This window comes from Hesperophylax consimilis, chromosome 11 (genome assembly GCF_061612785.1).
Source record: "Hesperophylax consimilis isolate HC1 chromosome 11, BYU_Hcon_1.0, whole genome shotgun sequence".
In the NCBI taxonomy this organism is placed as follows: domain Eukaryota; kingdom Metazoa; phylum Arthropoda; class Insecta; order Trichoptera; family Limnephilidae; genus Hesperophylax; species Hesperophylax consimilis.
The window spans coordinates 29390863-29413595 of NC_142846.1; the positions used below are offsets into that span (position 1 = coordinate 29390863).

Here is a 22733-nt window from a genome sequence, read left to right on the forward strand (position 1 = left end):
TACAATTAAAAAAAGGGAATTTTTGAGAAAAAAAAATCCCACTCTTTTGAACACTTTCTTCTCTCAAAAACTCACTCTCTTAGAGGTTAATATTAAATAATATCACAAATTTCAGAGTCAATGGATAAAAAGTATTGGTTCTGGAATATATTGATATTTATTATTAAAATAGTGTTTTAACTTGTCAAGCGCCAAAAGTACCCATTGGATACAAAAAATTTGTATCCGTCGAGTGCCGGCGTATACATTTTGTTTGTGGGATTTTTACCCTCTCCACAGTACGGAGGTATTAGGTCGCTGGAGCTCAGCGGTCCAAAGGTTAAACAGTTATTTATTATCATTTAATTAAAATGACAGAGAAGGACACCAATGCACCAGAGTGAACGAGAATAACTGGCGTCCGATACGTCAGTGTCCTTGGACTCCACGCAGTGCAGAATCGCGAGGAGTGGAGGAGCCTTGACCACCATGGAAATTGGAGTGGGATCACAATCCTCAGCAACGAGGAGCCGTCATAGATGAAGAATAGTTAAAATGGTGCCACAAAGTTATTTAAAAATTAACGAAGAAAATATAAAAAATATTATTTATTAACCGTATCCAATACATAAAAAAACTAATAAAGAATAGTACATTGTTATTGCGCTGGTAACAAGGAGGATAAATGTAATAATTTCCTCCAAGATTCTTTTAACATAAAAAAAAATATTTGTATAAAGACAATAATACATGATAGGTACATACTTAAAATTGCCCTGAGACAGTTGAACTATGATATGTTAACTGAACATAACTAAAGCCAATTCAAGAAATGCTTCGATTCTGAATTAGGGTCTCCTATCAGGGAAATATTGAAACTATCAATGTACAAAATAAACTATATTATTGAATTAAAATATTTAAATTCGGCAATATAAAAAAAACAAAATTTAAAAATATGTTTCACAAATTCATGCAACAGAAATACGATTTCTATTAGTTGTTCAAAAACTGTTACTTTGATCATATAACATAACAAACTTGTAATGATAGCATGAATATATTCCGCCAGAAACAATGTTTTGCACATTTAATATGGCAGACTATTGCACCCGCCACTCTGTTCTGTCAAAATAAACAATAATAGTACATATTTCCTTACCTAAGCATAACTACACATTAAAGTAACCATAAATTGATATATCTCTATAGAAAAACATTAAAGGGGAACTATTTTCTCAGAATATTACAGAATTAGATACCGAAGAAATAAGATTTTTTTTCCTACACAGCCAAACAAAACAAAATGGCAAATGACTACATTTGAATAAATTAGTAAGGTAACAATTTTTCAGATATGTATGTGAGGGTGTAGTATTTGAGAAACAAAGTGAGGCACTTTAGGACAATGAATAGTAAATTACTGTGGGTATTCAAAATCAAGTCCATGTTCATTGTTCAGCAGTTTTACATTTGACCTTTTTACAGGAACTCTATTAGTATGTAACTAATAAAATGATGCGCTGAAAAGTATTTTCTATTAAAAAAAATATACCTTTGAGTGTTGTAAGGAACTTATGCACTTCCTTTTTCATAGAATAACTTAAATATTTGAGAAACCAGTATTAATAAAAAAAAAAGAATATAACAAAATGTGTATGCACATTCTCCATATTTACGAATTTTTATTGAATATTTACCATTCTTTCCATATTTACGAATTAAATATGTGTCCTATACTTATTTTGGAATTCAGCAAATATTTTATGCATGTATGCAAACATTTTTTTTCCATTGTTTTTGCACTGGGTGCTTTTATAATTCCTATGGTTATGGCACGGTGACATTTCTTTAATACATGTAAGGGAGATGTATGATAACGATTACATTTTTCCTTCGGGGGAATCGGACTTACGTACACCATTATTATTTAGTTTGTAAGAAAGAGCTGCAGCCCTATTATGATAAAGAAATAGCCGGCCCTGTGCAGGAACAATTGGAGCAGTGCACTCCAGGCGCCAACTTGCCAAGGCGCTGATAATACCTAAAACCTAATACAGCGCCCTTGAGGTTTTTACTAGCGGCTGGCCCTGGATAAAGAACTTACATTTATACGTAGCCGTAAGAATGATAAAAGCGCCTGTTGTGTTGAAACTTAAGTGATACCTTGTATGATTGAATTTTGATAATCTTAATAGTGTCTGTAGTCTGTAGTAACTGTAGCCACCGCGTCGAAATGCCATCCTACCATCCTTTCTTTGTGTTTTACATGTTTTCTTAAAAACGATGGATAAACTACTGGGCAAACCAGGCGTCTGTAGCGGCCTTCAGAATGTATTTTTAATGTTGATAGCATTGTAGTTTATAACTTAGAACAAAGGCTTGACTGTAAAAATGAAGAGTTTTGTCTTTCGTACTTGCGTAATATTATAATAGTGGTACAAAAATGATTTGTTAGGTTAGGTTAAGTTAGGCTTCAGCCGGTGGGCTAGCAGCGGCAGCAGGTTTCTTGAAGTTTGATGCGATTCCTTTCACTAATGGTAATTTTTCTTCCAAAAAATTTTGAATTACAATCCTTTCTGGTGAATCTTCTGCTGTGTTGAGTAGCCTCAAAACCAAATCTAAAAATAGGAAGAGCAATCATAATTACGATCAATATTAATTAAGTACATAATAAAATGATCTATTTTACAATAAATATGTCCACATACTTTCATACTGTCAGATCTAATTATGTATAAAGAACTATCTATTTTGTATATCAACCTTTTTTTGTGAATTATCACTATTTTAAGGGTGCCTAAGAAAATTATAAGGAAATAAATTAATATTTGATAGCTTACCATGGAAGGCGGTGAGTTCTCTCTTTTGGTCATCGCTGAGGTAGGTCTTGAGGAAAGCGAGGATGACGGCGACGTGGCGCCCCGAAGCATGCAGCATGGTCTGCGTGGCCGCGGAGAATATGATCAACGTGGCGAGGTGGAGGACCAGGGCCGGGTCTGTCACGGTCTCCAGCTGCTCCAGGAGACCGTGCTTGTGGGATAAAACCAAAGACCTAAAACCAAATATTATGGAACGATAAATAAATGTTGCCAAGCTGCCTGAATGAGATTTTTAAGAGTGGCAGGAATTACAAAATGGGATCGAATGAGATGCTCAAGGATCTAACAAGAACTAAACATGGAACCCCTGCAACCACTCTTCATAGAAAAGTCTCAATTGAGGTGGCTTGGCAAGATTAAGCGATGTGTGCACACCTTTCGAAGGTTTTACATTTTTGTTTAAAAAGTAACATAAGTTTTCACTGTAAAAACTGTTAAATTTATATATGTATTTAAATTAAATTACAACAATTTTGATGTTCCACTTACTTGTCCTTTTTCTTGTCAATTTTCTTCCAGACCATACTGCAAGCTTCCAGGCAGTTATCAGCGCACTGCAAGAAGTCTTCGATGCTTAATCCGATCAAGCTCTTATTCAAAGCGAACAGAGTACCTTTGTAATTATCAGACACATCATTGACCATTTTATTTCTTTGGTCAGTGGTTAGGACCTCATCTGATACGTTAAGTCCGCATTCACCAGCAGCGTATTTGAAGAACTCAGAAGCAATGTCGTGGCCGTGAGTTTTGAGCAAGTACTTGATGAACTGTCCTTGCTGGTCAGCTGGAAGCATTTTGATGCCCTTCTCGTAGTGCTTGATGTCGTTGATGAGAGTGTTCAGTTTGTCCTGCAGCGAGGAGTGGGTCTGCCGTCTGATCTGGGAGGTGTTCTCCACGGTGGACTCAAACAGTCTCTGGGCCTCTTCTATCCCCGCTTTATTGACAGACCTGCAAAATACATTAAAGGTTCGGAGCTGGATTAAATTACCAATTTAAAAAAGAATTTGAAGATGCTGTGGATGTGTGTAGGGTGAATGACCGTTTCTTACTTTTTTGTTTTTGGAAAAGGATTGGTAAGTAAATAACTAACCATCGAGTCATTTCCTCACAAGGGTAGGGGTTCACATAACTATGTACTTTTCCATAGTTCTGATATGACCCAACTAAAGTGCATAATAGAATTTGAATTTACCGTGGCTGGGACATTCCCAACCTTCTTCCAGTCACTTAAACATAAATTCATTGGGCGATTTTATAATTCCTACAGTTACGGCACAAGCAAAACATAAAACCTACATTCTGTACCCGAGAAGCATACGGATGCAACTCCAAACCACGAAATGTTCAGGAGAGCCGAAAACCAGTGTTTTTAGGAAATCTTAAGTTATTTCCAAAAAAACAATATTTCTTTGAACTATTAATCATTGCATCCCTATGCTTCCCGGGTACAGCATTATTTATAACAATAATGCTGCAGCTCTTTCTTACACACCAAATAATAGTAAGTAGTTGAAAATGAGACAAATAAGTGTGTGTGCTTCACCCAAAGAAAAACCTAATCATTATCATGCATTTCCTTCAAAAGTATTAAAGAAATGAAACGCCATTGCAGTCACCATGCTGTAAGAATTATAAAAGTGCCCATTCCGGCATAATAATTATCTAATACTCTTTTATCAATCTGTAACTTTTTATGAGTATGTTTCATCATTTTATTCATTATATTTATATCGGCCTTGCATTCCTTTTGGGTTTTCTCATGAAAGATTTGGTTATACAGTTTACCGTACCTACACCAAAGAGATATCTTTTCTACTGGATTCAGTCTACTTTAATGCGTTCCGTAACAATTCTCACAAAAAATATTTCCATACAATCAACATTTATTAAGCGATGTGTTCTGCTTCGATGTATTATATATGATTTCTCTGTAAATTTTGTCTTCCAAAAATTCATTATAAAATTAGATGAGAAACTCAATTTGGAATATGATAAATACTTACGGTTGGAGATGGGCAGCAATACCATTTCCCAAATACTCAATCCCATCTTCATCCAGTACAGAATGAATGCACTTCTTGATATCCTTAACAGTGATTAGTTCAATAGAAGAGGGATTGGTCCTCTTGGTGTTGGCAGCGGGTCCTTCATCAGAATCCGAATCCTGGTTCTGCTTGGACCTCTGGTGTTTCTTTACTGATTTAGTTTTAGTCTCTCTTCCTTGTGTTCCTCCACCACCCTTCCCTCCCGCCGCCTTTCTTCTTCTTTCATCTCTTCGTTCTGCCTTCATGTCTATGTGTGTCGGGTGATCTTCCTGTGTTTTACTCGTCAACTTTTCCGTGTATAACCTTTGATATGCTCCCGATTCCACATATTGCTTCGCTTTCTCTTTTACCAATGTGTAACATGGGATAGATATCTTTTCAACGTAGTGGATGCTCACAACTGTAAGGAACAAATAAAAAATAAACTTGTTCTGAATTTAGAAAACAAAAACTTTTAAGCCAGAGATAATACTATCCTCAAATTTGCCTTATATGTATGTAATATACATACAAAAAAATAATAAGATTAGAATAATTTTCATAATGATGTCACTGTGAAAATCATCTCAGAAGCACTAGACAAAAAAAAAAACAGATAGATTGTCTTATCAGTAAATTATTTGATTGGAGTGAATTTGATAATAGCGAAGAATATATACATTGACAGCAAAACAATTTACCTGAAGAACCAAATACAAGCAATGTTTTCTGTAAAGCAGGGGTCAACGCTTTAGATATTAAATTTTCAACATCGTCTTCGCCTATCACCGGTGGCAACAAAGATGTGATATCAACGAAGCCTTTGCTTAAATTGCATTCTTCAACTGCTGTGGAAACTTGCTCGAGTATCTGACTTCCAATGGCGCATGATTGTAGGAAGCTGATGTCTTCATTGGGTAAGGTTCTTTTGATGAATGCTTTGGCATCTGATATCCCCATACGAACCAGAGAATCATACTCCAGGTAACCGCTCTGCTTGTAAGAGTTGACTACCCATTCAATCTGAGACTTGCTGTACACGTGAGGGATATACTGAGCGCTCGCTTGCTTTCCTGTCACAGTTCCTGCTGAAGACACCTCCTTCATGAAAGTGAAGAATAATCGCTCCGATATATCGCACTGGTTGATAATGGCTGCTACAGGGGTTGGTTTAGATAGTGCTGCTAGAGCTCCTCTTATTTTGGCTTTGGACCTGGCTACAAATGCTTCAGTAAAGAAGACCCTTGAATCAACGGGATCTTGCTTAGCGTGGATTAATTTTCCTAGCTGTTTCTCGAGAACAGAGTGCAAAAGAAAATCTGCAGGTAAATCGTAATGCAAGGTCAACTCGCTGACGTTGATCTGACCATTTTGAATTAACTTTTCATTAATTTCTCGAGCGATTCTCGTGATGTAGCTTTCGTCAAGTAGCTGTCCCAGAACTAAGCGAATACTTTTATTTGTTTGGCACACATCGCTCACTCTGGCGGCAACTTGTGTGAATTCTATGTTCAGTTCTTTCGCCAAGTCGACGAGGTTAACCCTACCGCCTCTCACGTACAGCTCATCTTTAATTTCTTTGCTAACTTGTTGAGGGGTCAAATATTCTTTGCCATCATTGGTAAAAATCACTTCCAATAAGTTTAATTCTATCAACTTCGTTACTATTTCGATACAGTTTCTATCTGAAAGCCTGAAAATAAACGAATAGGATATAGCAAATGTGGGCTAAAAAATGTGTGCAACCTGTTATTCTATTTTTTTAACTTCATATCTTACCTTTGTAAAGTAGAACTGAGCTGAGCTTTTTGGAAGTCAGCTGCTAGTCTTTTAACTTCCTCCCAATCGGCTGCCATTGTAAATATATTTTTAAATAGGGTATTATTTAGAGCAGAGTATTTATGTATTTAAAAAAAACTTTCCAGCTGCCAGATGATTTTCGATGTGTCACATAAATATACCTGAATATACCACTCTCATGTGTCAGTTCCCAGTACAATATTTCTAAGTGTGGCCGCAAGTAAAAATAAATATTTACCCAAGAATATAACTATGCAAAATAAAATATTTTCTTAAACGAGGTCTGAAAAGTTAATTTGTAGTCATTTTTCCAGTAAGATTGCATTAAAATAGTCTGGATTGAATTATTTATGAGTCTGCCCACTACAAAGCAACTTGCGGTTGCTTCGTAATCAACCGCAAACGGTGTAAAACGCCACTTGCGGTTGCTTTCTTCCTTTCCCATAATTCGTGGCTCGATCATGGTATTATACGTTGTAGTGGGGAGACTGTCAATAATGTTCAAATATTTCATTTTGGACAGTCAGCGATGGGTATATTGTATATTTCACAACTGTAATAAACCATTCTCGGCGAGTGGTTTATTTTATCTATGGGCAACACTGAATGACATGTGGAAGAAGCAGGACGAGGGGCTGTAGGAACTAGGATTATCAAGATCAACAATGAATTAATAATAAGTATTACGATGTCACCTTAGTCAAGTATTTTTCTTAGATAAAACCATATTCGACGGTTAATAATTCCAAATCTTTTATGGAAAAATCTATATTTTTTTTGTTATTTACCTTGTCCCTTTTGCTACCATTATATATTGCCTGCTAAAGTAGCCTTCGTTACAATGGTCTTACGGTCTATTTTAGCATGTGAAAATAATATGCATAACGAGATTATAACGCTGCTCTGACATGTGGGCTAAAAATTGTCGGCTACTGAAAAATTGTTTCATATTGCACAAGTTTCAAGTTTCCAGACCTTTTCCATTCTTATTTGAAAGGTTTACCGCCATGTCTCCAACTGCGTCGATGAGTAAACTTGAATCTAACTCCGCTAATGCTGAAAAGCTGCTTGAAGCCGTTAAGCAAGAAGTAAATATAACCAACACTTCTTAGTTTTATGAAATACCGAATTGACATGCAACCATTCAATGTATGAAATTCATAAATATTTTTCTTTTAGTTTGAAGATTTAAAGAAATTAAAAGCCCAAGAAAGGGCCAAAGTTTTGCAAGAAGAAAATGCAGTCTTGCAACGTCAGGTTGATGCAGCCTTGAAAGAATTAGTTAGACTCGAAACATCAAACGGGGTGAAACAAATTCCCTTGCCTAACCAAACATCTGCAGAACAAGCTAAACAAGATCCAACCCCCATCGTTAAAGTCGAGCCCAGTGAAACATCAGCTGCAGGTGTTGCCGACACAAAACCAGTAAAAGAAGCCAAACAAAAGAAACCGAAACCTGCTGTGGAAAAAGCCCCTGCCACCATTGAAGCACCAATTGATGTGGGAAGATTGGATTTGAGGATCGGTAAAATTGTTGAAATTGAAAAGCATCCTGATGCAGAAAGTTTATATGTTGAGAAGATTGACTGTGGAGAAGCAGCTCCTAGAACAGTTGTTTCCGGTCTCGTTAATCATATACCCATCAATGAAATGAAAGATCGAATGGTGATGGTGCTGTGTAATCTAAAACCTGCCAAGGTAAGACTACTTTCATTATTTTTAAGGGCCTAGAAATGAACTTTAAATAAAAATTAACTAAAAATGGAAATCTTAATAGTCAAGCACGCATTTTTTTCAAAGCGGCGGGTAGCAATTTTTTATGGCTATTCACCACCTATACATATTTTGCGTCATGTACAGTGGGTTACAGATTCATATGTGATATGCAACGACTACTCGCATCTCATTACCTTTAAATGTACATAATTATGTAAATGCATTGGGTGCCTTTCACCTTACTTTTAAATAATTTACATTAATAAAATAAGTCTTGACCTTCTCTATTTGCATATCAATTATTTTTGCAATTGCACCGCTACTTATGCCCTTGCTATATAAATAAAATAGGACGATGCATGAGGAGATATTAAACGAGTGCCGGAAGTGCCTATCGGCCACAAAAAATGTGTCCCGTTGAATGCCGCCGTGCAGGGACATATTCGGATCGGCCAACCCAATACCCAACAGCAACTTGTACTTATTTAGTTTATTGTAGTTATTTATTCCTTTTAGAATTAGACATTACAGCTTACTAATATGAACAAAAGTACATGTAAATTTTTTTTGAAGTTTCTCTGACAATCTCATTATGTTATTTTGAGTTTTTAGTGTTCCAAAACTATAATAAAATATCCATTACTTTTCCAAAATGTCGTAATCTTTTGAGAAAGATCAAAAAACGTAAATAAAAATGAAATTATTTTTCTAAACAACATTGTTATCAGGGATTTGCAAATTGTTGTCAAAATCATCAACACATCATGATTTGATCAATAGCTGAATGATTTTGTCAAATCAGCCTCTATATTAAGAATAGCTAAGTTATTCAAGCATAATATATATATATATATAAGCTAAGTTATGCAATAGACACCGAAAACACTACTTCGAAACAACATAAAATATTTACAAAAAAAATAATTGACTACTCAAACTTAAAAGAAAAACTTCAAAAAATAAACTGGAATACAATATACCAAATAGATAATGTCGAGGAAGCCTGGAATACATTTACAAATACGCTAACGCAAGAAATAAATAATTACACTACAGTAAAACATATAAAACTTACACACAAAGCAAAAAAAAATTAAACTATGGATAACACAAGGAATATTAAACTGTATTCGTAAACGAGACAAAATTCACAAACAAACTAAACAAACACCGTATGACATGGAACAACTTAATTACTATAAAAGATATAGAAACATATGCACGAAAATTATTAGAGTAGCTAAGGAGATGTACTACAAAGAAAAACTTAAAAAAGCAAACAATTACCCAAAGGAAATATGGAAAATATTAAAGGAAGTTACATACACACAAAAATACAAACAAAAAAATACTATCGAACATCTAAATATTAACTCGAAAAAAATAGATGCCAAAACAAATATAGAAATGATGGCAAACCACGCAAATAACTTTTTTGCAACTATAGGGAAAGTTTTAGCGAATCGTAAAAAACACAGCACAAACACACTAACACAAACAAACAGATCAAACATCGATACCCAACCAACACAACACAGATTTATATTAAAAACAAGTTCGGAAATGGAAATTAACAAAATAATAAATACATTAAAAAACCAGATTGCTCCTGGATTAGATGAGATAACAACGGATTGCATTAAAATAATAAAAAATGAAATATTAAAACCTATAACACACCTAATCAACCTTAGCATAACACATGCCTGCTTTCCTAATACTCTTAAAAAAGGACTGGTAATCCCTATGTATAAATCCGGAGATAAAATGGAAATAACTAACTATAGACCAATTACTTTGTTAAACTCTCTATCAAAGATTTTCGAAAGACTATTAAAAAAGCAAATAATAAAATACCTGGAAGAAAACAAATTAATCTCGGACAAACAATATGGATTTAGAGAAAAAAGAAGCACAAAAGAAGCTTTAGCAAGTACAATAGATTATATACATAGCAACTTAGATCAAGGGTTTAAATGCATAGCGATATATTTAGATTTGGCTAAAGCCTTTGATTCAATATCCCACAAAACACTTTTTAAAAAATTAGAAAATATGGGTATCAAAGACAAAGAACTACAACTATTAAAAAGCTACATGAGCGACAGAACACAACAAGTCAAAATTAATAACTATACTAGCAAACCACTGCCGATTACACACGGAGTTCCACAAGGAAGCATACTAGGGCCCGTTCTTTTCATAATTTACATAAATGAACTTTGCAGCATGGAAATAGATGGAAAAATAATTAGTTACGCAGACGACACAGTTTTATTATTTAAATCTAAGGATTGGAATAAGGTTTATAACATAGCGAATCTAGGAATCACGCAAGTGAAAAAATGGTTGAACTCAAATACACTCACACTAAACATATCGAAAACAAAATTCACAACGTACAGCATAACTAACACAGGACAGCCAAAAAACAATACAAACACCATAAAAATACACGAATGCATAAACACCAACATCTGCGATTGCCCCCCTCTAGAAAAAACAGAACAAATAAAGTATCTAGGAATCCTAATTGACCATAATCTTAGATGGACACATCACATCAAACAAATCACAAATAGACTCCTCAGAACAATACACATTTTCCTAAACATAAGAAACATATATAAAATAAAACAATTGAAAACAATATATTATGCACTATGCCAATCAATAATAGAATATGGAATAATTGCTTGGGGAGGAGCGACAAACACAGCTATCGCTCAAATAGAAATCGCACAGAAAACGATATTAAAGGTAATACTCAAAAAACATAAACTAACCGACACAGACCAAATATTTAAAAGCTGTGACGTACTTGATATACGCCAATTATATGTTAAAACACTACTAAACTACATTTTCGACCAAAAAAACAAACCCCAACAAACACAAAATATCACTAATAGACCGGTCAGACAAGCGTACAAAGAAAACATAAAAACTCCGACGGTAAACACTACCTTTGGACAAAGACACCATAAATACCACGCTATTAAAGCATTCAACAGTCTTCCACTTGAAACAAAAATTGAGGAAAATAAAAATAAATTCAAACACAAAATAAAAAAATGGATTAAAGAACAAAAAGACATTATTACCAAAATACTATAACATAAAAGAATAAAACATATACACGCAACACAAAAAAAAAATATAAAACACACAACACACACAAACACATATATCATTATAAATGCCGATTTACATTCTCTTTTGATATTTTTCTTTTAGTGTTATAATTATATTTTAATTTTTAATCTTTATTTTTTATTTTAAATTTATCTTTATTTTAATGTTGTTTTTCTTTTCTTTTATTTTTTTAAAATGTATAAATTCTTAAATTATAACATGGGGGCCTCAGCACGGGTAAACAACCCAGTGAGGCCAACATTACTAAATTGAAATATAAAATATTGTAAAAAAAATGTATCAATAATAAAAAAAAAAAAAAAAAAAATTCTTCGCTTATGCGAGAACGCATGTAATTTTTGATTTGTCTTAGCACGGAGAATGAACGCTCTGCACTGCAGTTTGTCACTGCTGTGAACATACGTAACGTAATATATATGTACGAAAACACCTCTTCCAGCTTGCTTTCTATGATTGAAACCCTCAACTGTCTCAAGCTCTTTGGTTTGATTTTATATAATATTTGAAAAGTATACATTCATCTCACAGACCGTTTGCAAGGTCTTCTCTATCGAGCCTTTGTAACTCTTTGGCGCTATTCCTTATTTCTTCTTCACTTATTCCTCAAGTCATAAGCTATCATTCACCTTTTAGCTCACTTAAAAAAGCTCATCTAAAATTGTAAGAAATGCAAATGGTCACTTGATTAAATATTATTTTCGTTCGATTCATGACAACAAAGTTTCCTTTTGACGGAGCGTTTTTGGGAGCTTTTTTCTTTTCTTTCTTCACTATTATTTTGTTTTCCTTTTGCAAGCCTCTTCATATAAATATTTTTCATGTGTCGTTCGACCTTTACACTCGGAGTTTTTCGAAAACAGACTTGTAACGTCTGAAGAACAGAGCCCCACAATTCAGACATTGTAGCAGTCTCCAAAGTATATAATTACTATATCAGATTGCCTCACTACATGCTAAAGGTTTTTGTAACTAATCATTATTTATCTTTTCAAGAGCTGCTATAATTTGATTCCAGTCCCTCATCAGATTAGTGCAGGCGTCACTCTAGCTGACCATCGAGTATTCAATAGATTTTTAGAAACATCTCAGGTTGTCAGGAATTCTTGCAACAATTTTGATCATTTTGTTGATATTGTGAACAAAACATTCAAATTTTTACATATCGTCGCCGTAGATGTCAAGAGAGTCAAGCCACAAATTTGGCGAAAATGAGTTAAGTATGCAGAAGTGTTTGAAAACCTTCAAAGTTGCCGTGGTCAAAAGATTTAAGCCATAAAACACTCCGTTATTGAGTATTTTGAAATTTGCCAATAGATCTAACACACATCGATGAAAACAATCAAAGCAGTCAAAAACTACAAGCCGCATAGACTTTTGACTTTCGAATAATTTTACACAAGTTAAAGCAGTCTATGACGACAAGCCACATAGATCTTTTGACTTCCCAATAATTTAATTTTATGCGTGGCTTGACGCCATTGGCAACACAAACTTCTCTCGAAAGCGTGCGCACCTCTACTCACATTCGACAATGATTTATAGTGTTGTCTTCCTCTAACTCAGCAAAATGCCTATCGTGTCGGTTTGTTCACGCTTGCACATACGTCTGCGCCCACGACAGTATCGCGAATCGCGAACTGTCAGTTCAGTGTTCAGTGCGTCGGTCAGTGTTATTTTAATACAACATCAGTTCGGTTCGTTCAGCGATTCTGTGCTTTATTTCGTTTTGTGCCTACAAACGTTTGTACTTTCAACTTTATTTAGTGAAACAGTGATAAGAAATGAATCATTCACGCGGAAAACAAATGGTTGCAGCAGCCAGAGCTGCTTTAAATCCACCGGTTCGACATAACATATTGGAATCTTCACGTGGCAAACAAATGATTGCATCAACTAAAGCTGCTAATCCACAGAACCTAATGAGTTCTTCACGTGCTAAACAAATGGATGCAGCAGTTTTAAATCCACAGGATCAACATAACCTCAAAGGTAAGAATCTAGTTAAAAATGTTGATTCCGATTGTTTGAAAACAATGCGACAATCTGACAGTTTTACTTGTTTTGTAGATTCTGAGGGGAATGCTGTACAAGCTGGACGTGCAGAACACGACCTGAACATGCAAAATCTGGACGTCTCTCGAAGCATGTATGTGGGAGGTTAGTATTTTTATTTGTTATCAATACAATATGCATACTAGTTATTATGTTGGCTGTGTAAAACCTGTGACTATCAGAGAAGCATTTGCTTGTAAAATTCAATGTTTATCTCGGTGTTTCAAAGAAGTAAACTACTTTGTTTTGTTTTACAGGCTCTCCTCTAAATGGTGTGCAAGCTGGATGTGCAGAACACAGCCAGAACGGTGGCATGCAAGTTCCGGATGAAATTGCTGTCCCAGCATTATACGCAGAGCTCCGAAGCTTCGCTTCAAGCACGCATGCGGGAGGTCAGTATTTTTATTTGTTATTAATACTAATGCATACTAGTTATTATGTTGGCTGTGTAAAACCTGTGACTATCAGAGAAGCATTTGCTTGTAAAATTCAATGTTTATCTCGGTGTTTCAAAGAAGTAAACTACTTTGTTTTGTTTTACAGGCTCTCCTCTAAATGGTGTGCAAGCTGGATGTGCAGAACACAGCCAGAACGGTGGCATGCAAGTTCCGGATGAGATTGCTGTCCCAGCATTATACGCAGAGCTCCGAAGCTTCGCTTCAAGCACGCATGCGGGAGGTCAGTATTTTTATTTGTTATTAATACTAATGCATACTAGTTATTATGTTGGCTGTGTAAAACCTGTGACTATCAGAGAAGCATTTGCTTGTAAAATTCAATGTTTATCTCGGTGTTTCAAAGAAGTAAACTACTTTGTTTTGTTTTACAGGCTCTCCTCTAAATGGTGTGCAAGCTGGATGTGCAGAACACAGCCAGAACGGTGGCATGCAAGTTCCGGATGAGATTGCTGTCCCAGCATTATACGCAGAGCTCCGAAGCTTCGCTTCAAGCACGCATGCGGGAGGTCAGTATTTTTATTTGTTATTAATACTAATGCATACTAGTTATTATGTTGGCTGTGTAAAACCTGTGACTATCAGAGAAGCATTTGCTTGTAAAATTCAATGTTTATCTCGGTGTTTCAAAGAAGTAAACTACTTTGTTTTGTTTTACAGGCTCTCCTCTAAATGGTGTGCAAGCTGGATGTGCAGAACACAGCCAGAACGGTGGCATGCAAGTTCCGGATGAGATTGCTGTCCCAGCATTATACGCAGAGCTCCGAAGCTTCGCTCCAAGCACGCATGTGGGAGGTCAGTATTTTTATTTGTTAACAATACTACTGCATACTAGTTGTTATGTTGGCTTGTAAAACCTGTGATTATCAGCGAATCATTTGCTTGTAAAATTCAATAATTATTTCAGTGTTTCAAAGAAATAAACCACTTTGTTCGGTTTTACAGACTTGAACGTGAACCTTTCCGAAAATGAAGACAATAACAGGCAAGAACATTCAAATCAACACCACGTTAATGCCTCAGGAACATCCATTTCTGAAATATTGGAAAGCAACCAACAGACAGATGATTTAAGTAGGAAACGCAAGAGAACCCCAAACCAATGGAAACGGAATTCCCAAAAGATATTGAGAATGGCAGGTAAAGAATACCAAAGCAGATCCGGAAAGACAGTTCAAGCAAGGACAATTAGAGATGTTAGCTGTAAATGCCATTATAATTGCGCATCCAAAATAGGAAAATCTCAACAGGAGCAAATGTTGGCTGACTATCTGAGTCTGGATTCCGACAGAGCGAGATGGGCCTTCATTGGTGGCAATGTAAATTGTATTCCAGTAAAACGACGATACCGTAGTGGAGACACCATCAAACGACAACATACATTCGAATATACGGTAATGTTAAATGGAGAGAGAGTCCAAGTGTGCAAAAAATTTTTTTTGGCCACCTTTGTCATCTCGGGAACAAAAGTTGAAAGTGCAATGAAAAAGTTGACTCCTTCAGGTGTCACTGAAATAGATCAGAGAGGTCGCAAGGAACCGCCAAACAAAAAATCCGAGGAAGTTAGGAATATAATCAGGGACCACATCAAGTCATTGCCCGTAGTTGCCTCGCATTACTGTCGGAGCAGCAGTAAAAGAAAATACTTGCCATCTGGTTTGAGCGAGACAAGAATTTACTTAGACTATGTTGAGTATTGTAAAGAACGTAACGTGGTACCAGAAAAGCTCGGCTTCTACAAACAAATATTTGTGACAGAATTCAATTATGGATTTCACACACCAAAAAAGGATCAGTGTGATTTTTGTACGCAGTACAAAAATAAGTCTGACGAAGAGAAGTCAAGAGACGAAGATCAATTTAATCTTCATTTAACAAGAAAAACAGAAGCAAGGGAACACAAACAAATTGACAAAGCCCAAGCTATGAATGATCCTAGCATCAGTTGCTTCACTATGGATCTGGAAAAAATATTATTGACTCCGAGCTTACAAGTGGGACAGTTATATTATACAAAAAAATTAAAAACGTATAACTTCACGGTGTATGAGCTGGCTTCCAGACAAGCAACGAATTACATGTGGCACGAAGGTGTGGGCACAAAGGGTGCTTCGGAGATCGCTACGTGTCTGTGGAACCTCTTGGTGTCATTAGGCCCCAAAAAAGTAGTGACGCTGTACTCGGACACGGCTTCTGGTCAAAATCGGAACTCAGTAGTATCCGCTATGTTCCTACGTGCAGTGGAACAGCTGCCGATTGACGTCATCAATCAAAAATTTATGGAATCAGGGCACTCAGAGATGGAGTGCGATTCTGTGCACTCCACAATAGAGGCCCGAGGAAGAAAAATAGACGTGTTCACACCAGATGGATGGTACGTTGTTGCCCGTACTGCAAAAACTTCTAAACCATACCACAAGGTTGTGGAAATGGATTATGCTGACTTCCTTAACTATAAAAAATACAGCAATAAAGTTATGACAAACAAAAATATATCAGAAAATGGAGACAAATTAAAGTGGCTCAAAGTAAAGTGGTTTCAATACCGAAAAGGTGAACCCACTACTGTTTTTTATAAGTATCAATTGAGCCGAAATGACTTTGATACCCTTAACATTCAGCGAAGACGGCTTCGAACGTTATCCTGTGCAAGCGTAGAAGTAGAAAGACTGTATTTTTCAAAGCCAAAAATAGGCCAAGACAAATTAAAGGACCTACTCAAATTGTGTGATAAAGGCAGCATTCCGTCCACCTATCATGATTTTTATAAAAATTTGCAGCCTGAGGACGGTCCATCTCGGGAGAATGATGGCTCGGAGAGTGACGGAGAAGATGGAATTTAAAAATTATTATAACATTTTTGTAATAAATATTTTCTTCAGAATCTAACTTTGTATTAATTTTTTTTATGTACCTCAGCCAACTTTATTTCAACAGGTATAAACATAGTAACCATACGATAGATTGCTTGACTATGGACCAAATTTTAAGGGATGATACAGTAGTACATTCACAGACTTAAAATGCAAAAAATGGAATGCTGATACCAATCTTAATGTGTATGGCAATGAGGCATAGAACTGGCAGAGGAAGTATACTATGAGCGTAGAATGATAGATTAGCCTGATTTATTTTGGGTTTTATGCCGTATTGCGCTACCTTCTTCTAATAATGGACACTAACGCTGTTCGACACATTGAAGAAGGTCGTAGCACAACACGGCATAATACCCCAAAAATCAATCGCTAATACTTTTGGTCGTGAAAATCTCAAATCTTGTCTGAATGAATTTTGGACAAATAAGATCTCTGAGGTGTATGTGTGGTAAAACCATGTTTTTATTGTGTGAAAAATGTGGTAATTTGCAAATAATGTAAGCGTGATGAGAAAAATTAAGAAAAGGATGGTTTGAGCGTGTGATCGGAATAACGAAGCATGTAGAGTGGATGAACAATGACATGTAGGAGGACTCCTGAGAAAAACTTGGCGCGATTAAGTGAACCAGATACTATTGTCGGGCCGTGCCATGAGTCAGAATAACTGAAGGGTTATGTATGAATGTGAATGAAGCAAGCAGTGCCAAGCTCTGTTTGGCGGTCCATCCTCTCTGCTCAACCCTTAGAGAAACAGCGCGGTGGTTAGATAGTTAATAGACTTTCCTTTAGAGTTTAGAGTATAGTCCAAAAAAAGTTAGTAATTTGTCCGCAAATTCTCAGTAGTCAACAGGCGTAAGAGGCTTAACTCTTTTGACTACCACACAAATGTACCATCTGTTTATTTCAATATTCAGTGGTCAAGAGATATAACCCAAATAACTTTTATAATACTGTTTTTTACATTTATTCAATCTAACTAATAAAAAGATAACATCACAAAATATCTATGTCTAAAATTACACTCTTCTATCTTTAAAAACAAAAAAGTTATGACAAAAAAATGTGATTTTTTTGTAGCCAAAAATCTTTGAGGGCCGTTTTCTCAGCTTTCTGGTTTTGTGGCTTGACTCTCTTGGCATCTACGGCGACGATATTTTAATTTTTTAAACTCAATGTTTCTCTTTTATCTGTGTGCTTTTATTTATTGTTCTGTAATTATAACCTTTTTTTATATTTTTTTGTAATCTTTATAATTGTTTGTAAATATTCTATTTTTTTAATTCGATGTTTTCACTTTTTTTGATGCATAAATAAAAAAAAATAAAAATAAAATTAACGTCCACCGGGCGTGACGTATTGATACGTCCTAGTGAAGGAGTTCGCGCCCGTTATATGCTGCGTAATTCAAAACTGAACTCCCCGGTTAACAGGTTAATGTTGATATTAAGTCCCAAAGGTGTCGAGGACAGCTTTCACCAAGTCTTCTAATTTGTGGCCAATGTTAGGAATGTAACCAATGTAAGGCAGCATAAAAATCGTACCAACGGGTTGTCCATTTTTTCGACAAATCTGATAATTAATGAAAGTTTGTCGACATGAGTGACAGCACCTGTAATTACTGCAATTATCCAGAAGTCTCTGGTAAATTCACTTGTACCGGGAACACTTAAAAAAATCAATTAATCACTCCGATATATACAGATGCATATCACATTTCGTTCTACTACCATGTTTTATACATGGAACATCTATCTGTATTACTTGCACCGAATGTCAAAATGTATACCTATAAACTGTATGTATAAGTGAATAGAAAATTTATAAAAAAATATACTAAAAAAACAAAATCTTGATACTTGATAATGCAAATAATTACAGTCCAATATCAAACCTACTAAAACTGCTTGAGAAAATCAATTGCCAAATTGCCAAACAATTGGTGGGGTACTTGAACTCCGCTGGTCTGTCTGCCAAAAATCAATCCACTTATCGACGGTTTCATTCAACGGAAACTGTTCTTTTGCGGGTTGTTTCAGACTTGATCATCGGGATGAAAGCAGGTAAGTTGGGTTTGATCATGTTTTTTAAAAATTAATAAATAAAAATATCTGTTCTTGACATAAGTGCGGCATTTGACACAGTATTATATTAAATGTGCTTGAAACTGAATTTGGCGTTCCTGGTAATGCACTCCAATGGATGACATCGTACCTGTCTGGACAGTAACCTCAGTAACTTTCAATAAATGTACATCACCTGAAACTCCCATCGAATTTGGAGTTCCCCAGGGTTTTGTCCTAGGACCCATTCACTTCATTCTCTATACGAATCGTCTTGAACAACTCATTAGCTGGCTTTGAATCACAAGGCTACGCAGATGATCGTTTTATTTTCAAGTTTTATTCTCCGGACGAAAAAGACATCCTTAAAAACGAGGTGGTTAGCCTCATTAACGCAGTCTCAAGTTGGATGTCTGTCAATAAACTTAATCCGACAAAGACAGAATTAATGTGGATAGCTTCCCCTAGAAGGCAAGCTATCCTTGTCTTCAGTCCGATCCGTATTCAGGATACAGATATAATCCCTTCTGCAGAAACAAAATTTTTGGGTTTCACTATGGACTTAAATCTTTCTATTGAATCGCACATTTCAAAAGCTGTGAGTTCTGGCTTTTTCCATCTAAGGCAGATAAAATCAAGCAGGAGACGCCTTTCCTCTGATGGAGCAGTCAATGATAAATTCGTTCGTTGTCTGACGTATGGACTATTGCAATAGGGCATATGCCGGCCTACCTCAGAAACAAATCAATAGAATCCAGTCAGTTTTTAATGCTGCGGCGAGAATGATTTTTGGTGAATCTAAGTATTATCGTATAACCCCACTTCTAAGGGATCACCTTCACTGGCTTCGATGCCGTGAAAAAATAGAGTTTAAGATCTGCTTAATGACCTTCAAAGCATTGCAAGGAATGGCGCCAGCCTATATATTGGAACTATGTGTCCGACAAAACTTAAGCAATAGACAGCTTACTGTAAGGACAGCAGATCTAGATGTTAGTAATAGGGAATTCTCTTCACACCAAAAAATCACTTATTATTAATTATTCACACGTAGAAACACTTCAGACACAAGAATACATAGTTTTTATAATTTTCAAAAATCATTTATTAAAGTTATAATGACTTTAAAAACAGGCGCGAACGAAATATTTCAATGCAGCTAAAAACGCCCGGTGATTGATCAAGAGTTCAAGGGCGAACGATGACGTCACTGTTGACCGGCCCGAGTAGATCCTGCAAACCGATGGCGGCGGCAGCGGCAAAGGTGTGACGTAGCACTTGTGACGTAGCGGTCAAAATGGCGCATGACCGTTTTCAGAGCCGAAATAGCATGAATTTTTAAAACAACTACAAAAAATTGAAAATGCATTTTAAAAAAAAGAAAAAAAAGAGGCACATAATAAAATAATTATCTTTATTGAAATAAATTATTTACAAAATGCACGAGAATTCCCTATTGTCTAATCAAACTTTCTAGGTCAAATCGAGCCGTATACTATGATCGCTGTTTTCGTGTAACCGGGGCCGGTTACACGGTGCGTTGCGGGCGCACATCTGGAATAGACTTCCCTCAGCTCTTACCAATCTCCAGAATTTGGCTGAATTTAAACAGGCTCTAAAAACAAAATTATTTAAAAATCTTAATAAGCCATATTCTAAAACTTCCAGTAATTGTTTGGTTTCGGTTGCCTCCTTGTACCTTTTAACATGTCTGCTCAGAAGATTATTTCTGAGCACAAACTGTCTCATGTTTTTAGTTTTAATATGTATTCTTGTTTTGTCCTGTCCTGCTGTTATTGTTATTCTAAGTTTTGTCATCACTTTGTATGAACAGTATATTTAATGTTATAATATTAGATCTGTATTGGGTAAGGCACAATAATTTTAAGAACATGACCACTTATACTAAATTACCGTTTTTAAGTTTGTTATAGTTATGCGCACTTGAAGTGAAATGACACTAAACTGCGCTATGTAAATGCCTTGTTATTATCAGGTTCGACGCTAAAAGATTAAAATCAAAATTACTTTGCATTGGATTTGTTTCATAATAGACTGGGTTTAGTAGTTAACTTTAGTTGCCATTGTTACATATTAAGTCGTAACCTACAAATAAAACACTTTTCCAGGATTATTCATTTTATCTGTACGTTTTGCGAAAAAAGAATCAAATTTAGCAATTGCTTCAAATATCAGGAAGTTTCCATTGAGTTGATCCAAATTTATCTGACCTCCCCCCCCCGGCAGAGATAGGACAGCCTCTGTAGGACATTTCTCCAATATTTTTTTCATCTTCTATCTGTTGAAATAATTTTGAGTCAATGCTGTTTTATCATAAAGACTCGTTTTTTATGTGGTCGATTATTTTTGTGTAAAGTTACTCTACCATAAACATGTTTCCAATCCAGCTTGGGCATGGTGAGAATTTAGCTTTGGCACACAAGGGAGGTATTAGGTCACAGGATCTCGGCGTTCCAAAGATTAAAATTGGTGCATCATGGTGGTAAGCAGTCGCCTCTTATCCATGTTCGCTATCTTTGTTTTTATTTTTTATAGTGAATACCTCACAAGAGTCCCAACTGCTCCCGTCTGGAGCCAGTGAGACTATGCATCCCCAATTGGGGGATGTTGTGAGGCTGAAGGTAAGTGGGGAAGGGAAAGAAGAAGGTGGGGAAGGGAAAGAAGAAGGTGGGGAAGTACCTGGCTATTCAGATCTAGTTACTAAACACGGCTAAAGCCATTTGGAGCAACGTTTCAATTCTGAATGGTGGTCTTACACCAGGGCGATACTGGTAGTATCTTCCACTCTGGAACGTGCCGCAAATATACTATATATTATTTTAACCGCTTCTGTGCCAAGAGCGAGTTTACTCGCATTCTTGGCCATGCCCAGCAGGCCAGCCATAGAAAAATAGCGAGTTTACTCGCTCTTCTTTGATCCTCTGTATCATACATATGTCCCGTTTTTTTTTTAAATATATTTATCTAAGTGAAGGGAAGCAAAAACGTCGAATATTGAAAAAATTTGGTAAGTCATTTAAATATCCTTTCAAGGTGTAATGTTTTTAATTTATAAAAATAAGATTTAAAAATGATTTATTTTTGATTAAAAATTCACGGCCTGCTGTGCACATCTACACTTCTACCTACTGGCATTAAAAAGGTTAATTAATTAATTGTGAAATAACACAAATTAATCAAATAAAATTTATTTGCGCACGCCGGGTTCGAACCCGCGACCTTCGGAATGGCAGTCCAATGCGTTACCACTGGACTAAGCCAGCTGTCATCTAAATCTAAAGGGTTTGTTAATGCCCGTCTTACATATTAAGTGAGAGAGTAAGATAGACACCACTAGCTGCTGGTTAAATGGTATCTAATTATTTGAATTACTCTTTTTAGATGCGAGGAGTGACATCAGAGGCCATGGTGATGTGCGCTTCATCCCCCGACAAAGTGGAGGTGCTCTCCCCACCGGCTGGAGCTGTTCCCGGAGACCTAGTCTCCTGCGACGGCTTCCCCCGGGTCCCCGATGCGCAGCTCAACCCCAAGAAGAAGATCTTCGAGACCTGCGCTCCAGACCTCCTAACAAACGACAGCAAGGAGGCCTGCTTCAAAGGTGTTCCCTTAATTGTCGTCGGAAAGGGAAATGTTGTTTCTCAAACACTGAAAGGTGTCAACGTTCGCTAAAACACTTACATTAATCAATAAGAAACACATATTTATGATTTTT

The 22733-nt window shown here is 36.0% G+C and overlaps 3 protein-coding genes across 6 annotated transcripts; 2 read left to right on the top strand and 1 right to left on the bottom strand.

Moving 5' to 3' along the window:
• Positions 1–623: 623 nt before the first annotated feature.
• Ufl1 (UFM1 specific ligase 1) lies at positions 624–6885 on the bottom strand. Its single transcript, XM_089637417.1, has 7 exons — positions 6864–6885; positions 6665–6827; positions 5587–6578; positions 4865–5306; positions 3351–3809; positions 2823–3034; positions 624–2600 (listed from the first exon to the last, which is right to left on the bottom strand). Exons 2-7 carry the CDS (start codon positions 6739–6741, stop codon positions 2449–2451), a joined length of 2334 nt encoding a protein of 777 aa, XP_089493543.1. The 5' UTR covers positions 6742–6827; positions 6864–6885; the 3' UTR covers positions 624–2448.
• Positions 6886–7316: 431 nt separating this feature from the next.
• AIMP1 (aaRS-interacting multifunctional protein 1) lies at positions 7317–22708 on the top strand. The gene is made up of 3 exons (XM_089637425.1): positions 7317–7773; positions 7865–8383; positions 22403–22708. Exons 1-3 carry the CDS (start codon positions 7594–7596, stop codon positions 22688–22690), a joined length of 987 nt encoding a protein of 328 aa, XP_089493551.1. The 5' UTR covers positions 7317–7593; the 3' UTR covers positions 22691–22708.
• Positions 12718–16953, top strand: LOC149420007 (uncharacterized). Of its 4 annotated transcripts, none has more exons than XM_089637419.1 (4): positions 12718–14001; positions 14153–14573; positions 14725–14859; positions 15010–16953. In XM_089637419.1, the coding sequence occupies exons 2-4, from the start codon at positions 14495–14497 to the stop codon at positions 16905–16907; spliced, it is 2112 nt and encodes a 703-aa protein (XP_089493545.1). In that variant the 5' UTR covers positions 12718–14001; positions 14153–14494; the 3' UTR covers positions 16908–16953. The 4 variants fall into 4 exon arrangements, with proteins under 4 accessions (XP_089493545.1, XP_089493547.1, XP_089493548.1 ...); XM_089637421.1 differs by having other exon boundaries at positions 12718–13714; positions 13867–14573; XM_089637422.1 differs by having other exon boundaries at positions 12718–13546; positions 13625–14573.
• Positions 22709–22733: the final 25 nt, after the last annotated feature.

What these genes read in the sequence shown, in the direction of transcription:
- AIMP1 (XM_089637425.1), top strand. Translation starts at nt 7,594, where the DNA reads ATGTGGGCTAAAAATTGTCGGCTACTGAAAAATTGTTTCATATTGCAC. An exon ending in TTGAAGCCGTTAAGCAAGAA is followed by an intron (nt 7,774 to 7,864) that starts GTAAATATAACC and finishes TTTTTCTTTTAG; the next exon opens with TTTGAAGATTTAAAGAAATT. An exon ending in GTAATCTAAAACCTGCCAAG is followed by an intron (nt 8,384 to 22,402) that starts GTAAGACTACTT and finishes TACTCTTTTTAG; the next exon opens with ATGCGAGGAGTGACATCAGA.
- Ufl1 (XM_089637417.1), bottom strand. Translation starts at nt 6,741, where the DNA reads ATGGCAGCCGATTGGGAGGAAGTTAAAAGACTAGCAGCTGACTTCCAA. An exon ending in CTCAGTTCTACTTTACAAAG is followed by an intron (nt 6,579 to 6,664) that starts GTAAGATATGAA and finishes GTTTATTTTCAG; the next exon opens with GCTTTCAGATAGAAACTGTA. An exon ending in AGAACTCACCGCCTTCCATG is followed by an intron (nt 2,601 to 2,822) that starts GTAAGCTATCAA and finishes TCCTATTTTTAG; the next exon opens with ATTTGGTTTTGAGGCTACTC.
- LOC149420007 (XM_089637419.1), top strand. Translation starts at nt 14,495, where the DNA reads ATGCAAGTTCCGGATGAGATTGCTGTCCCAGCATTATACGCAGAGCTC. An exon ending in TTCAAGCACGCATGCGGGAG is followed by an intron (nt 14,574 to 14,724) that starts GTCAGTATTTTT and finishes TTTGTTTTACAG; the next exon opens with GCTCTCCTCTAAATGGTGTG. An exon ending in TCCAAGCACGCATGTGGGAG is followed by an intron (nt 14,860 to 15,009) that starts GTCAGTATTTTT and finishes TCGGTTTTACAG; the next exon opens with ACTTGAACGTGAACCTTTCC.